We start from the raw sequence: 16,566 nt of genomic DNA, 5'->3' as shown, positions 1-16,566 counted from the left end.
GCAGTCCATGGGGTTACAAAGAGTCGGACACAATTTAGCGGCTGAACAACAACAATGATTCGATTGCATCAGGGATCGTGGGAAGGCTCCCATGAAGGGAGGTTTCAGCTGAGAGTTTATAATGAGAAGGCATTAGCTGGGTTGATGTTGAGAGGGTGGGGGGAGGAAGAGTAATTAGGAAGAAGGATGCAACAGCATGTGCCAAGACCTTAAGGCAGGAAAGCCACTGATGTATCTCCATCTGAAATGACCATCTTGGTGAGGCTGTAATGAGCCAGGAGGCTGAGGAAATGGGCAGGGTCAAGTCCTTCAGGGCATTGCAGGGCCTGTTCAGCATTTCAGATTGTTCCCTAATTAACATGGAAGCCACTGCAGGCTTGAGGAGGAACGGGATCTGCCTTGTGGACAACAAATTGGAGAAAGGTAGGCATGAAAACAGAGACTAGTGAGGAGACGTTTGCAGTGGTCCAGGTGAGCAATGATGGCTTGGACTAGAGTGATGACAATGGAGATGGCAATAAATGGGCAGATTTGAGACATTTTATAGAAGTAAAAGATACGGCTTGTTGATGGATGCAGAAGGTAAGATGTGGGAGGCATTAAGGATCCCTGCCAGTTTTTGGAATGAGAAACTCGATGGACAGAGATGCCATTACCCAAGATGTGAAACACAGGAAGAAAAGTGGATTTAGGACAGAAGATCAGGGTTCTGTTTTGACAAATTAAATGTGAGATGCGTGTAAGATATTCAAGTGGAGGTGTCAAACAGGAAGGTAGATACATGGTTCTAGAGCTCAGAAGAAGAATTGTTGTTGAAATACAAATTCGACAGTTGTTGGTGAAGAGAGGCTCTTGGGAGTCATCATTATCAGCTTTAGATTTTTTAAAAATGTCAGGCTGACCTTGTACTGTTTTATTTGCCTTCTCTTTTAAATATTGGAGTCTGGCTCTTATTACACCTTTTAGTCTCCTATCTTAATTATCCAATCTCTGACTCACTTTGCAGTTTTCTTTCTAATTATATCATAAAGGCAGAGTGTTATGATAGAAAGATGTATTTTCTGGTTATTTGTGTGCCTTGGGCAAATCACTTAGGATCTCTGGATATTAGCTTCCTATACATAAAAGAAGTGAGTTGATTGTTTTCAGTTAAAAAATATCTAGGATTATCTAAGAATTACCTGGTTATGTCTGTTTCTCTAAGCAGGATCCATCACTGGACCCCTGGGAAATTAGATCATGAGGATATTTTGCAATCCACATCATGACCAGCGATTAACAGTTAAACCAAACACTGTTAATGTCAGTCTCAGATACTATTATTGTAATTCAGAATAGCATTTCTCCTGCATTTGTGGATATCACATGTAGGGAAAAGACAGAAATTCAGACATTTACTCATCAAAGTAGCATCACAGTTAAATCCAAGACAAACTTGTTTTACTGAAAATTCCTGTTGGATAGTCATCCTTCAAGTGGAATTAGGAGTAATCTAAACATCATGGTCCCTGGAGAAGAAAATGACAGCCCACCTAGTATTCTTGCCTGGGAAATCCCATGGACACAGGAGCCTGGTGGGCTACGGTCCATGGAGTCACAAAGAGTTGTACACGACTTAGCAACTAAACAGCAGCTGCAAATATCATGGTGAATGCTAGGAGATGTAATGGCTTGGATTACTGGCCACTGACACATATGACAGCATTTCCTAATATTCTTCAAGGTGAAGCTATACAAAGCATCAACATCATCAGCAGTTTTCCCCTTACCTCAGTGACAGCAAAACTTCTCTTGCCACAGGGAACCACCTTATACCACTTGTCATGTAGCACATCCATAAACCCGTGTGACTTGTATTGACTGATTAGCTCGGATATATTGGAGGTAAAAGGAGAGTTGGGAGGGAGACCAATGCCGTACCCTAGAAGAAAATACAATCTCAGATGAGTGTTTCACTTAAGAGTTTCCTGAGATGTTGCCACCACACCTGACCTGGTAACAAAGACATAATAAGCTTTCACCATCTTTCCCTCAAAGGACTCAGAAATGTCCTAGGTATGATTACTATGGATCTGCTGCTTCTCTGAGTAAAAGAGATGAGTCCAGAAAGGAGAGAAATGATTTATGTACTGTGTAGTAGGGACACATTGTATTCCAAGGCTTTCTGTCCTTCCCTTCAAGGTATTTTTCAGAAGCCATCTTTCAGGTCTTTACTAGGGCTAGGATTCCCTATCTACTTCTCCCAGAAACCCTCATGTGGACCTTAAAAACACAAAAAATTTGTTAAATTACAATCCCTGGTCTAAGAAATACTCTTATCATTGGTCATGCATAACCCTCTTTTACTTTTATTTTTAATAACAGAATGAGGCCTTGTGAATGTACAGTATAGTGTAAATACTAAAACATCAACAAAAACTTGTCAAAAAAAAAGGAGTCTAGTAAAACCAAGTGTTGAAGCAAATGTAGATCAGTAGGATCACTTATTCATTGCTTGTGGGAATGCAAATTGATGTACCCACTTTGGAAAACTGTTTGCTATTACTTTATATAGCTGAAGATTTATATGCTCTAAGACAAACAACTTTAAGTACATTCCTAAAGAACTCCTCCACAACTAGACCAGGAGATAGGTTTAAGAATGTTCTTAGAGGCATTTTTTATAACAGCAAAAATTGGAAACAACCGAAATGTTAACAAGAAAATGGGTAAATAAATGTGAAATATTTACACAATGGAATGTTTTATAGTGTGATACATATGAATGATATGGAATAATATGGATGACTCTTAGCAACACTAAGTAAAAAGATCAGTCTCAGAAGATTGCAGCATGAATCCATTGTGCAAATGCAAAAACATTAAAAACAAACCAGTATATTTTTAGGAATTCATATATATGTGATAGAAGTATATTTAGAAAAAAATCAAGAAAACGATAAACCAAATATCTGGGACAACAGTTATTCAAGGCAAGAGAGGCAGGGGAAAGGATGAAGGAGGAGCTTGAAGAAGATGTAATTTGTTGTCAGAGTTTTAATTCATTAGCTTTGACTCTGTATCTTCACTTGGTCTGGGGCTTTACTTGGTTTCCAAACTGTTACTTCACTGTTAATCTCTTTGACAAGCCATGTGGAAGAGCTAATTACCTACATTTTGTGTTTAACTATTGGATTGTATAGTCAAAAAAAGATGTATTGCTGTCAAGATGATTGAGGGAGACAAACTGAAAATATAGCTAGCTCTTTTTTCCACAAGCAAAGACAAAAGCTGTCAAGAATATAGAGAGGTAGAGCAGGAACTAACACATTGTAAAGCAGTGATGCTCCAGTAAAAATTAATAGAATAATTTAAAAATGAAGGCAAAGAAACCAAGAAACAAAAAACATGCACATAGCTTTATATAAATAGATAGTCAGCAAGGACCTACTGTTTAGCATGGGGAACTCTACTCAGTACTCTGTAATAACCTACATGGGAAAAGAATATGAAAAATAATAGATATATTTATCCATATAACTAAATCACTTTGCTATATACTTGAAATTAATACAATATTGTAAATCAACTATAATATAAAATTTTTTAAATGTTAAAAACATCCAAAGATACTTCATGGAAACAAATGCTTGCTATCATATTTCCATCTTACAATTTATTTCCAAGGACATTAGCTTTTGTTCTTTTTTGAAATTATAGATACACAAGCCCTTTTTAAAAAATTGGTTTATTTTTCACTGAAGGATAGTTGCTTTACAGAATTTTGTTGTTTTCTGTCAAAACTCAACATGAATCAGCCATAGGTATACATATATCCCCTCCCTTTTGAAACTCCCTCCCATAACCCTCCCCATCCCACCCCTCTATGCTGATACAGAGCCCCTGTTTGAGTTTCCTGAGCCATACAAAAAATTCCTGTTGGCTATCTATTTTATATACGGTAATGTAAACTTCCTTGTTACTCTTTCTGTACATCTCACCCTCTCCCCCCACTCCATAAGTCTATTCTCTATGTCTGTTTCTCCATCGTTGCCTTGTAAATAAATTCTTCAGTACCATTTTTCTAGATTCTGTATATATGCATTAGAATACAATGTTTATCTTTCTTTTTCTGACTTACTTAACTCTCTATAATAGGTTCTAGGTTCATCCATCTCATCAGAACTGACTCAAATGCATTCTTTTTTATGGCTGAGTAATATTCCACTGTGTATATGTACCACAACTTCTTTATCCATTCATCTGTCTGTGGACATCTAGGTTGCTTCCATGTTCTAGCTATTGTAAATAGTGCTGCAATGAACAATGAGATACTTGTGTCTCCTTCAATTTTGATGTCCTCAGGATATATGCTTAGGAGTGGGATTGCTGGGTCATATGGTGGTTTTGAGGAATCTCTTCACCATCTTAGTTTTTTGAGGAATTTCCATACTATCTTCCATAGAGGCTGTATCAGTTTACATTCACACCAACAGTGCAAGAGCGTTCCCTTTTCTCCACACCCTCTCCAGCATTTATTGTTTGTAGACTTTTTGATGAGGGCCATTCCAACTGGTGTGAGGTGATACCTCATTGTAGTTTTGATTTGCATTTCTCTAATAATGAGCGATGTTGAACATCTTTTCATGTGTTTGTTAGCCAACTGTAAGTCTTGTTTGGAGCAATGTCTGTTTAGGTCTTTTTCCTACTTTTTGACTGGGTGGTTTGTTTTTCTGGTATTGAGTTGTATGAGCTGCTTGTATATTTTGGAAATTAATCCTCTGTCAGTTGTTTCATTTGCTATTATTAACCCCCATTCTGAGGGTTGTCTTTTCACCTTGCTTATAGTTTCCTTTGCTGTGAAAAAACTTTTAAGTTTAATCAGGTCCCACTTGTTTACTTTTGTTTTTATTTCCATTATTCTAGGAGGAGAATCATAGAGGATCTTGCTTTGATTTGTGTCATCGAGTGTTCTGCCTATGTTTTCCTCTAGAGTTTTATAGGTTCTGGTCTTACATTTAGGTCTTTAATCCATTTTGAGTTTATCTTTGAGTATGGTGTTAGGAAGTGTTCTAATTTCATTGTTTTACATGTATCTGTCCAGTTTTCCCAACACCATTTATGGAAGAGGCTGTCTTTGCCCCATTGTATATTCTTGCCTCCTTTGTCAAAATTAAGGTACCCATAGGTGCATAGGTTTATTTCCGGGCTTTCAATCTTGTTCCATTGGTCTATATGTCTGTTTTTGTGCCAGTACCATACTGTCTTGATGGCTATAGCTTTGTAGGATAATCTGAAGTCAGGAAGGTTGACTCCTCCAGCTCCATTCTTCTTTCTCAAGGCTGTTTTGGCTTGTCAGGGTCTTTTGTGTTTCCATATGAATTGTGAAATTTTTTGTTTTAGTTCTGTGAAAAATGCCTTGGTAATTTGATAGGGATTGCATTGAATCTGTAGATTACTTTTGGTACTACAGTCATTTTCACAATATTGAGTCCTCCTACCCAGGAACGTGGAACATCTCTTCATCTGTTTATGTCGTTTTTTATTTGTTTCATCAGTGTCTTATAATTTTCTGTGTACAGTTCTTTTGTCTCCTTAGGAATAAATCCTAGATATTTAATTCTTTTTGTTTCAATGGTGAATGGGATTGATTCCTTAATTTCTCTTTCTGATTTTTCATTGTTAGTATATAGAAATGCAAGTGATTTCTGTGTATTGATTTTGTATCCTGAAACTTTGCTAAATTCACTGATGAGCTCTAGTAATTTTCTGACAGTATCTTTAGGGTTTTCTATGAATACCAGACCACCTGACCTGTCTCTTGAGAAACCTGTATGCAGGTCAGGAAGCAACAGCTAGAACTGGACATGGAACAACAAACTGGTTCCAAATAGGAAAAGGAGTACATCAAGGCTGTATATTGTCACCCTACTTATTTAACTTATATGCAGAGTACATCATGAGAAACGCTGGGCTGAAGGAAGCACAAGCTGGAATCAAGATTGCCGGGAGAAATATCAATAACCTCAGATATGTAGATGACACCACCCTTATGGCAGAAAGGGAAGAATCGAAGAGCCTCTTGATAAAAGTGAAAGATGAGAGTGTAAAAGTTGGCTTAAAACTCAACATTCAGAAAACTAAGATCATGGCATCCGGTCCCATCACTTCATGGCAAATAGATGGGGAAGCAGTGGAAACAGTGGCTGACTTTATTTTTGGGGGCTTCAAAATCACTGCAGATGGTGATCGCAGCCATGAAATTAAAAGATGCCTACTCCTTGGAAGGAAAGTTATGACCAACCTAGACAGCATATTAAAAAGCAGAGACATTACTTTGCCAACAAAGGTCCATCTAGTCAAGGCTATGGTTTTTCCAGTAGTCATGTATGGATGTGAGAGTTGGACCATAAAGAAAGCTGAGCGCTGAAGAATTGATGCTTTTGAACTGTGGTGTTGGAGAAGACTCTTGAGAGTCCTTGGACAGCAAGGAGATCCAACCAGTCCATCCTAAAGGAGATCAGTCCTGGGTGTTCATTGGAAGGACTGATGTTGAAGCTGAAACTCCAATACTTTGGCCACCTGATGCGAAGAGCTGACTTATTTGAAAAGACTCTGATGCTGGGAAAGACTGAGGGCAGGAGGAGAAGGAGACGACAGAGGATGAGATGATTGGATGGAATCACCGACTCAATGGACATGGGTTTGGGTAGACTCCGGCAGTTGGTGATGGACAGGGAGGCCTGGCATGCTGCGGTTCATGGGGTCACAAAGAGTCGGACATGACTGGCAATGAACTGAACTGAACTGAACTGAACTGATGTACATCTGCATGTACATTTGCATGTCATCTGCAAACAGAGCTTTCCTTCTTTTCTGATCTGGATTCCTTTTATTTCTTTTTCTTCTCTGATTGCTGAAGCTAGGACTTCCAGAACTATGTTGAATGATAGTGGCGAAAGGGGATAGCCTTGTCTTGTTCCTGATCTTAGGGGGAATGCTTTCAGTTTTTCACCATTGAGAATAAAGTTTGCTGTAGGTTATCACATATGGCCTTTACTATGTTGAGTTAGGTTCCTTCTAGGCCCAGTTTTTGAAGAGTTTTAATAATAAATGGGTATTGAATTTTGTCAAAGGCTTTTTCTGCATCTCTTGAGATGATCAAATGGTTTTTATCTTTCAATTTGTTAATATGGTGAATCACATTGATTGATTTGTGTATATTGAAGAATCCTTGCATTCCTGGAATAAACCAAACTTGATCATGGTGTATGAGCTTTTTGATGTGTTGCTGAATTCTGTTTGCTAAAAATTTTTGAGTATTTTGGCATCTATTGGCCTGTAGTTTCCTTTTTTGTGCTGTTTTTTTCTGGTTTTGGTATCAGGGTGATTGTGGCCTCATAGAATGAATTTTGAAGTGTTCCTTCCTCTGCAAGTTTTTTTTTTTTTTTTTTCCTCTGCAAGTTTTTGAAAGAGTTTTAGAAGGAAAAAAAAAAGAATTTTAGAAGGATAGGCATTAGCTCTTTTCTAAACATTTGATAGACTCCTCCTGTGAAGCCATCTGGTCCTGGGCTTTTGTTTTTTGGGGTATTTTTGATCACAGCTTCCATTTCAGTGCTTGTAATTGGGTTGTTCATAATTTCTATTTCTTCCTGGTTCAATCTTGGAAGATTGAACTTTTCTAAGAATCTGTCCATTTCTTCCAGGTTATCTATTTTATTGCCATATAGTTGTTCATAATAGTCTCTTACAATCCTTTGTATTTGTGCATTGTCTGTTGGAACCTCTCCTTTTTCATTTCTCATTTTGTTGATTTGATTCTTCTCTCTTTTCTTCTTAATGAGTCTGGCTAAAGGTTTGTCAGTTTTGTTAATCTTCTCAAAGAACCAGCTTCTAGTTTTATTAATCTTTACTATTGTTTCTTTCTTTTTCATTTATTTCTGCTCGGATCTTTATGATTTCTTTCCTTCTACTAATTTTTTTGTTTGTTTGTTTTCTTGTTGTTATTTTTCCAGTTGTTTTAGGTTTAAAGTTAGGTTGTCTATTCAATGTTTTTCTTGTATCTTGAGGTAGAATTGTATTGCTATAAACTTCCCTGTTAGAACTGCTTTTGCTGCTTCCCATAGGTTTTGAGTTGTGGTGTTTTCATTGTCATTTGTTTCTAGAAATTTTTTGATTTCCCTTTTGATTTCTTCAGTAGCCTATTGGTTATTTAGAAATGGATTGCTTAATCTCCATGTGTTTGTGTTTCTTATAGTTTTTTTTTTCTTGTAATTTGATATCTAGTCTCATAGAATTGTGGTTGGAGAAGATGATGCTTGATACGATTTCAATTTTCTTAAATTTGTTGAGGTTTCATTTGTGATCTAAGATGTGATCTATCCTGGAGAATGTTCCATGTGCACTTGAGAAGAAGGTATATTCCTCTACTTTTGGATGGAATGTCCTGAAGATATCAATGAGATCCATCTCATCTAATGTATCATTTAAGACTTGATTTCCTTATTAATTTTCTGTTTTGATGATCTGTCCATTGGTGTGAATGAGGTGTTTAAGTCTCCAACTATTATTGTGTTACTGTCAATTTCTCCTTTTATGTCTGTTAGTGTTTGTCTTATGTGTTGAAGTGCTTATATGTTGGGTGCATAGATATTTCCAGTTGTTACGTCTTCCTCTTGGATTGATCCCTTAATCATTATGTAGTGTCCTTCCTTATCTCTTGTAATTTTCCTAATTTTAAGGTCTATTTTGTCTGATATGAGGATTGCTACTCCAGCTTTCTTTTGCTTCCCATTTGCATGGAATATATTTTTCCATCCTCTCACTTTCAGTCCCCATGTGTCTTGAGGTCTGAAGTGCGTTTCTTGTAGACAGCATATATATGGGTCTCGTTTTTGTATCCATTCAGCCAGTCTGTGTCTTTTCGTTGGAGCATTTAATCCATTTACATTAAAAGTAATTATTGATATATATGTTCCTATTGCCATTTTCTTAATTGTTTGGGGTTGATTTTGTAGATCTTTTTTCTTCTCTTATATTTCTTGACTACATTATAAGTCCCTTTAACATTTTCTGTAAAGTTGGTTTGATAGTACTGAATTCTCTTAACTTTTGCTTTTCTGAAAAGCTTTTTCTTTTTCCATAAATTTTGAATGAGATCCTTGCTGGTTGCAGTAATCTTGGTTGTAGACTTTTCCCTTTCAGTACTTTAAATATATCCTGCCAATCCCTTCTGGCCTGCAGAGTTTCTGCTGAAAGATCAGCTGTTAAGCATATGGGGTTTCCCTTGTATGTTACTTGTTGCTTCTCCCTTGCTGCTTTTAGTATTCTTTCTTTGTGTTTAGTCTTTGTTAGTTTGATTAGTATGTGTTTTGGAGTGCTTCTTCTTGGGTTTATCCTGTATGGGACTCTTTGTGCCTCTTGGAGTTGATTGACTATTTCCTTTTCCATATTGGGGAAATTTTCAACTATAATCTCTTCAAAAATTTTCTCATACCCTTTCCTTTTCTCTTCTTTTTCTGGGACCTCTATAATTCGAATGTTGATGCTTTTGGTATTGTCCCAGAGGTCTCTGGGACTGTCCTCAGTTCTTTTCATTCTTTTACTTTATTCTGCTCTTCAGAAGTTATTTCCACCATTTTATCTTCCAGCTCACTGATTCGTTCTGCTTCAGGTATTTTGCTATTGATTCCTTCTAGAGTATTTTTAATTTCAGTAATTGTGTTGTTTGTCTCTGTATGTTTATTCTTTAATTCTTCTAAGTCTTTGTTAATTGATTCTTGTATTTTCTCCATTTTTTTTCCAAGGTTTTTGATAATCTTTACTGTCATTTTTCTGAACTCTTTTTCAGGTAGTTTGCCTATTTCCTCTGCATTTATGTGGACTTCTGTGTTTCTAGTTTGTTTCTTCATTTGTGTAGTATTTCTCTGCCTTTTCATTATTTTTTTTTTTTAACTTATTGTGTTTGAGGTCTCCTTTTTCCAGATTCAAGGAAAGTTGAATTCTTTCCATGGAGAAGATTGAATTCTTTCTTCCTTTTGGTTTCTGCCCTCATAAGGTTGGTCCAGTGTTTTATGTAAGCTTCATCTAGGGTGAGATTTGTGCTGAGTTTTTGTTTGTTTGTTTTTCCTCTGATGGGCAAGCTGAGTGAGGTGGTAATCCTGTCTGATGATGATTGGCTTTGTATTTTTGTTTTCTTTGTTGTTTAGATGAGGAGTCCTGCACAGGGTGTTACTGCTGGTTGGGTGATGTTGGGTTTTGTATTCAAATGGTTTCCTTTGTGTGAGCTCTCACTATTTGATACTCCCTAGGGTTAGTTCTCTGGTAGTCTAGGGTCTTGGAATCAGTGCTCCACTCCAAAGGCTCAGGGCTTGATCTCAGTTGCTCCTGGTAGGCTTTTCAGGGACCACCTAGGAAGGCAGCCGTCAAACAGGGCTGGTCTTCCTGGGGCGAGGAGTCCACCTCCAGCCCAGGACAGGGCAGTGACTCAGGCCTCTGGGCACGTTGTGTCACTTCATTCGGGAAACCTTGGTGCAGCTTTTCTGGTCATGGCTCAGGTTTTGTGATCTTAGCACATGAGAGTCCAGGAGTAGGTGAATTGTGCTTCTCTTTCTGGGCTCTGGTCATGTAATTCACTGCAGGAAAGTCAAGGCTATGTGTTCACTAGTCTGTCTCCTCCTCTGGTTACACAAGTTCTTTTTAAAAAATATATGAGGCTTGAGATTTGTGTATAACTAATAAAAGAGAAGAAATAAATAATACAGAAAAAATTTTGCATTTTAAAGAGCTGTATGTTTTTTCCCCTTGGTAATTTTGTTTGTTCCTTAACAATGGAGAGTCAAGGAAATGATGACAATGTCAAGAGCATGATTAGAATTTTCCATTCAAAGAGCTATTTTGAGTGCCTATTTTGTGCCTAGTAGTTTTGGTTTGAAAGGCAAGACTGACAATGAAAGACTTTACCCGGGCAGTCTGTTCTTCAGCTGATGTTATCAATAAATAACATTTTTTAAAAAAGTAATGGGTAACTATAAGGAAGTAACAAAGTTTCTTTAGAAATGTTTATTATAGTGAATGCTATTGACAATTCAGCTGCACAGACATTCATTCAGTACCTATTTACATGTCAGGCACAATACTAGTCATGTGTATAATAATATTCACTGACTAATTCACACATTTATTCATTCACTCATTCATCCATTCAATGCATATTTACTGAGTGAATAGACACTGTTTTAAGTGGTTGGGATTTAGCAGTAAGTAAGGTAAATATAGTCCCTGCTGTCATGGCATGTATCCTCTTAGGGAGGCAGATACTAAACAATGTACTGCATAATGATTATTTCATTAAAATTGAGACATCTAAAGTTGTACCAGCTTGCAGGAAGAAGGACAGAGACTTATACAAACGAGTAAGGACTTGGAACTATCTGGTGAGTGTGGTCAGAATAATTAGGCCAGGTTTGCTGAATAATTTGTATTTTTTCCTCCTGAGGCAATAACTTTCAACAACAACAACAACAACAATTTCTAATACTATAGAGGGCTTACTATTTGCCAAGTACTGTTCAGTAATGGACTTTTTATATGCCTTATTCCAGTTTATAGATCATGCACTAGTCTAAGATTGCATATTAGATTGTGGCATACAGGTCAGTTGAATCCCTCTGGGGTTCTAATAATGAGAACCAGAAAATACTGAGCCCTACTGTGTGCCAGATACCACCCATGCAGGATATGTATTACTTAGTTCAGGTCAGTCGCCCAGTCATGTCTGACTCTGCAACCCCATGGACTGCAGCAATCCAGGCTTCCTTGTCCATCACCCACTTCTGGAGCTTGCTCAAACTCATGTCCATCAAGTTGGTGATGCCATCCAACCATTTCATCCTCTGTCATCCCCTTCTCCTCCCGCCTTCAATCTTTCCCAGCATCAGAGTCTTTTCCAATGAGTCAGTTCTTCACATCAGGTGGCCAAAGTATTGGAGTTTCAGCTTCAGCATTAGTCCTTCCAATGAATATTCAGGACTGATCTCCTTTAAGATTGACTGTTTGGATCCCCTTAAGAGCCCAAGGGGCTCTTAAGAGTCTTCCGCAACACCACAGTTCAAAAGCATCAATTCTTTGGTGCTCAGCTTTCTTTATAGTCCAACTCGCTCATCCATACATGACTACTGGAAAACCATAGCTTTGACTAGATGGACCTTTGTTGGCAAAGTAATGTCTCTGTTTTTTAATATGCTATCTAGGTTGGTCATAGCTTCTCTTCCAAGGAGTAGAGGCTTAAAGACTGAGCAAATAAATGGCCTAATGTCACACAGATCACAGTTGGCAAAGCTAGCATTTGAAATTGGGTCTGCTTGAGTCTAAAAACCAGTGCTTCTTCCAATGTATCCATTATAGCATGAGACCAAGGCAAAGGAATATTTGACATATTCCTCCCCTTCAAACAGCCCCTATCACTACAATCATATTGACATAATATCCCCAAGCCAGGAAATACAGTAAAAACCTACAATCATCTAAACTGGTGGTTTGTTTGTTCTTCTTCCTCTAGTTGTTTTAGATAGGGTTAGATTGTTTACTTGAGATTTTTCTTGAGGTAAGAGTGTATTGCTATAAACTTTTGTCTTAGAACTACTTTTGCTGTATCCCATAGGTTTTGAACCTTTCTGCTTTTGCTTTGTTTTCATTTTTTTGATTTCCTCTTTGATTTCTTCAGTGTGAACTGGTGGCTTGAATTCAGCAGATACAAATATATACATTATTTATGGGCAGATTTTGTCATAAACTTTTCAGTAAATTGTGTAAATACAGCATAAGTACAGCCCCAACTGGTATATGATTATACATAAATGAGGAAATTAACTAGCAAGGATCCTTCCTGACTATATTGCTTCTCCTAAAAATCCTCTTAAAGTCAGTAATTCTAGTCCAAGTTAATGTAATCATTGCAGAATTGTTTTTGTTTTTCACTTGACAACTATTTATTGGACAGCTATTTATCACTTTCACAAATAGAGGCTGAAAGCTGTTCTGTCTCAGACACTCAGCCAAGTGCTATAGAGTTTGCAGTGTTGGTTGCTCAGTTGTGTCAAACTCTTTGCAACCCCATGGATACAAAGAAAGTTTAAAAAATTTTTAACTTTAAGAAATCTTTAAGAAGAGTCTTTATGAAAGTTTAAAAATATAAGATTAATAGTTATGATATACACTTACATATTCTAAGAATAGAATTTTGGCATTACAACAGAAGTATAAAAATTACTTTAAGGGAAAAAGTTATGTTGAAATTGCAGAGACATTTAGAAAATTGCTATGTAGGAAATAATTAATATGAAATCACTCTACTTCATCATGTTAAGGTTAATATGTAATTGACTACTAAAAACAGATTACCCTTCTTTAAAATTTTCAATTTTAACACATATATTAAGTATTAATATTTTAATAATTATTGGCATTAATAACAATTATTATTAGCTAATTAAAACAACTATGCATATGGAACATAGGGAAAAACAGGCAAAATAGTTATGTGGCAATTAGAAGAGGTATGTGTTAAAAGACATAAAAATCAATTTTATTCAGAAACATAAAATAGTAAAGCCTTGAAGATTTCATTTCTGTCTTCTTTGTCAGCTGCTTTTCAAATTTGATTGTGTTCATTGGTCAAAGACTTCTTATCTTTAAATTGCTGACTCAACTTTGCAGCCTGAGTTGCTTTCATTATCATTAGAAATTTGGCTTTGCAATAAAGATGAGGCTGACTATTTTGTGGTTGATGGATGAAGGGAAATGGAATCCTTCAACCCTAGAGATGAAGACTTCAGACACCCTGGAAATTGGATACAGCTTAATAGCCCAAGAGAACAATTTTCAGAATAGAATTCTGATATTTTCCCCATGGATAAATCAGCTTTACTAAGCTAAGAGTGGTAGAAATGTATTTTGGCTAGCAAGTGTATAGTTAGAAATTCATAGATTACAAAAATCTTCCTGAAATGTGGTTGGAAAATAGATATTTTGAAAATAAGATCTTAGTATTAAAAACACCTCTAGAAGAAAGATCAATTCAGTTTTACAGTCTGTCCTAGGAATATAATAATCAGCTACTCCAGAGCAATGGTTGAGCATACTCTGGAATAGTTCTAACCTTAAAGGAGACTTTAAAAATGGGTTTCCTTTATCTTCAGCACATCAAAGTGGAGACAGAGTGTGTGGAAGAAGCTGAGATATATGAAGGTGATCTATCTCGGGATAATTTTATAGTAAATTGGTCTCAATCCTTTAATATATTGAATAATATTATATTGAATATATTGAATAATAGCCTGGTGGCTCAGATGGAAAAGAATATACCTGCAATATAGGAGAACTGGCTTTGATCCCTGGGTCAGGAAAATCCTTTGGAGAAGGAAATTGCAACCCACTCTAGTATTTTTGCCTTGAAAATTCCATGGACGAGAAGCCCGGTGGGCTACAGTCCAAGGGGTCACGAGGAGTTGGAAACTACTGAGCCATTAACACTCTCACTGTCACTTTTACTATGTTCTTGAACATGCTTTACATGTATTATTTTACTTAATAATCACAGCAGCTCTGTCCTAGATGTACTGTTCACAAACCCATTATGCAGATGAGGAAGCTGAAGAACAGATTGTGACTTACCCAACTAACACAGTTATTTGGGAACAGCAACTCTATTGTAACCTAAGCACTCAAGACTCCAGAGCTAGTGCTTCAAGCACTGTACTAAATAATTAATGGAAAGCAAGTAAAAGAACAGACTCAAAAACAGGCAAAGGTCTTTGGCAGAAAGTTCACAAATCATTACTGTGCAGTTCCATTACTCTTTCTTCTTATTTGACCTTTACTGTCAGTTTACTCCAATGCATAAATTTGGGACATGTATTCAATTATCTCAACACTTTCTTTTTTCAGAGCAGACAAGATATCTTTGTGTCCCTGGTATATAGTTTTTAATAAGACCAGAGACTTTCCATATATTCTTGAATTTTTAATAATTTTGGTTTGCTGCACTGAAGACTCACAGAATGGTTTCAAAGTCAGTGTGGACTGTTGTCTCTCATTTGCCCCCCATTGACCTTTAGGTGTTAAATAAAAGCAGAATGGTGAAGTTGGGAAGGGTGTTTAGTAGTCACACTGAGTTGATATAATGTCATTACTACAGAGAGTGATGGCATCACCAACTCAATGGACATGAGTTTGGGTAAACTCCGGGAGTTGGTGATGGACAGGGAGGCCTGGTGTGCTGCAGTCTATGGGGTCGCAGAGTCAGACACGACTAAGCGACTGAACTGAACAGAGAGTGAATGTACCTTCAGCATGAGGGAATCAATGGATCCTATTTTCCCTCCTAAGTTCCCAAAATCATTTAAACACTTTGGAAAGTACATGCAGACTTTTCAGGGTACTTTTGATTACCCACATAAGGAAGTGATTAGGTCTTTAGTCAAATACAACCTAATGAGTTATATAATAGGATAATAAATCATTTATTACATAACTATTAAATGCCTTGCATTGTACTAGATCCTGTGAGAGAATACAGACATACAGAACATTCCTGTAAGCTAAATAGGTAAAAATTGTTCATAAATTGCTTTTGTGATATTTTGTGCCTATAAAGTCTAATTAATTAATAATAAAGTACACATTTTCATAAATTCAAAAAACCTAAATGTTGTTAATGAAAAGCATATAATATTTTTTATAAATTTCATGAAGAGAGAAATATTCCATTAAAATCTATTAGATGAACTTTTTCTTTAAAGCTACAGTCAAGAGTTTTATTAGTATCTCTATCACATTGTTTTTTTGTAACTTATAAGTGTCCTTACTTTGTGTTTTACCAAGTTCTGCTTTCAGGTTGTAAACTTGTTCACAGAGGCTGTATTGAATTAAAATTTCTGATTTGCACATCACCCAGAATAAACCAGCAGTGGCTTTTTTAAGAATAGACCAACAATGATGAGAATATTCTCTGTATTCAAGTCTATAGTCTTTCTGCTGTCTTGCAGAGAGAGTGTTTCCCTGAGCCATTTTGTATTTATTCCCTTGGAAAACAATGTGGTGTCTGGAGATGATGGAGACTGTAAGACACCAAGTCTCATGAGCACAGATGGAAATGTGAACAGGAAACCAGTGGAGAATTAATTGTGTGGCATCTGGCACTGGGGTCTCGCAGAGGCAAACAAGCCATTTCACCACTGCCTTTTGACAAGATAGAGTTGCCCCCTGAAAACAAAGGTGGAAAACAAGAGTCCCTCATTCTTTTACCCACTACAAATGATTCATTGTTAACAGCTGCTAATGGCAAAAGGGACTTCAATTACCCAGTGTATCTAGGATAGAAAAAGGAAATAACATCCTTTCCATTTACCCAGATGCCACACAAATGGGAAATTTTCCACTGTTACATCGAAATGTGGTTATATAATCAACATTCTTTTGGTTTTCGAGTTTTTCTTTGGTTTCTCTTTTTGTGCCCTTCTACACAATTGTGTCTCTGTCACTATTGTCTCAACAGAAAACCCCTACCACTAAATGTCTCTCTTCCTG

At 36.7% G+C, this 16,566-nt stretch overlaps 1 protein-coding gene across 1 annotated transcript in view; it reads right to left on the bottom strand.

Moving 5' to 3' along the window:
- GRIN3A (glutamate ionotropic receptor NMDA type subunit 3A) overlaps window positions 1–16,566 on the bottom strand; it is a 203,343-nt gene that overhangs the window by 45,691 nt on the left and 141,086 nt on the right. Inside the window, exon 6 of the mRNA XM_070459357.1 lies at window positions 1,770–1,921. Within this exon, the coding sequence (XP_070315458.1) occupies window positions 1,770–1,921 (152 nt within the window). The remainder of the gene's footprint in view (window positions 1–1,769; window positions 1,922–16,566) is intronic.

This window comes from Odocoileus virginianus, chromosome 31 (assembly GCF_023699985.2).
Source record: "Odocoileus virginianus isolate 20LAN1187 ecotype Illinois chromosome 31, Ovbor_1.2, whole genome shotgun sequence".
Taxonomy (NCBI): domain Eukaryota; kingdom Metazoa; phylum Chordata; class Mammalia; order Artiodactyla; family Cervidae; genus Odocoileus; species Odocoileus virginianus.
Note: the sequence above shows the minus strand (reverse complement) of the source record. Positions and strands in the feature narration are given on the sequence as shown.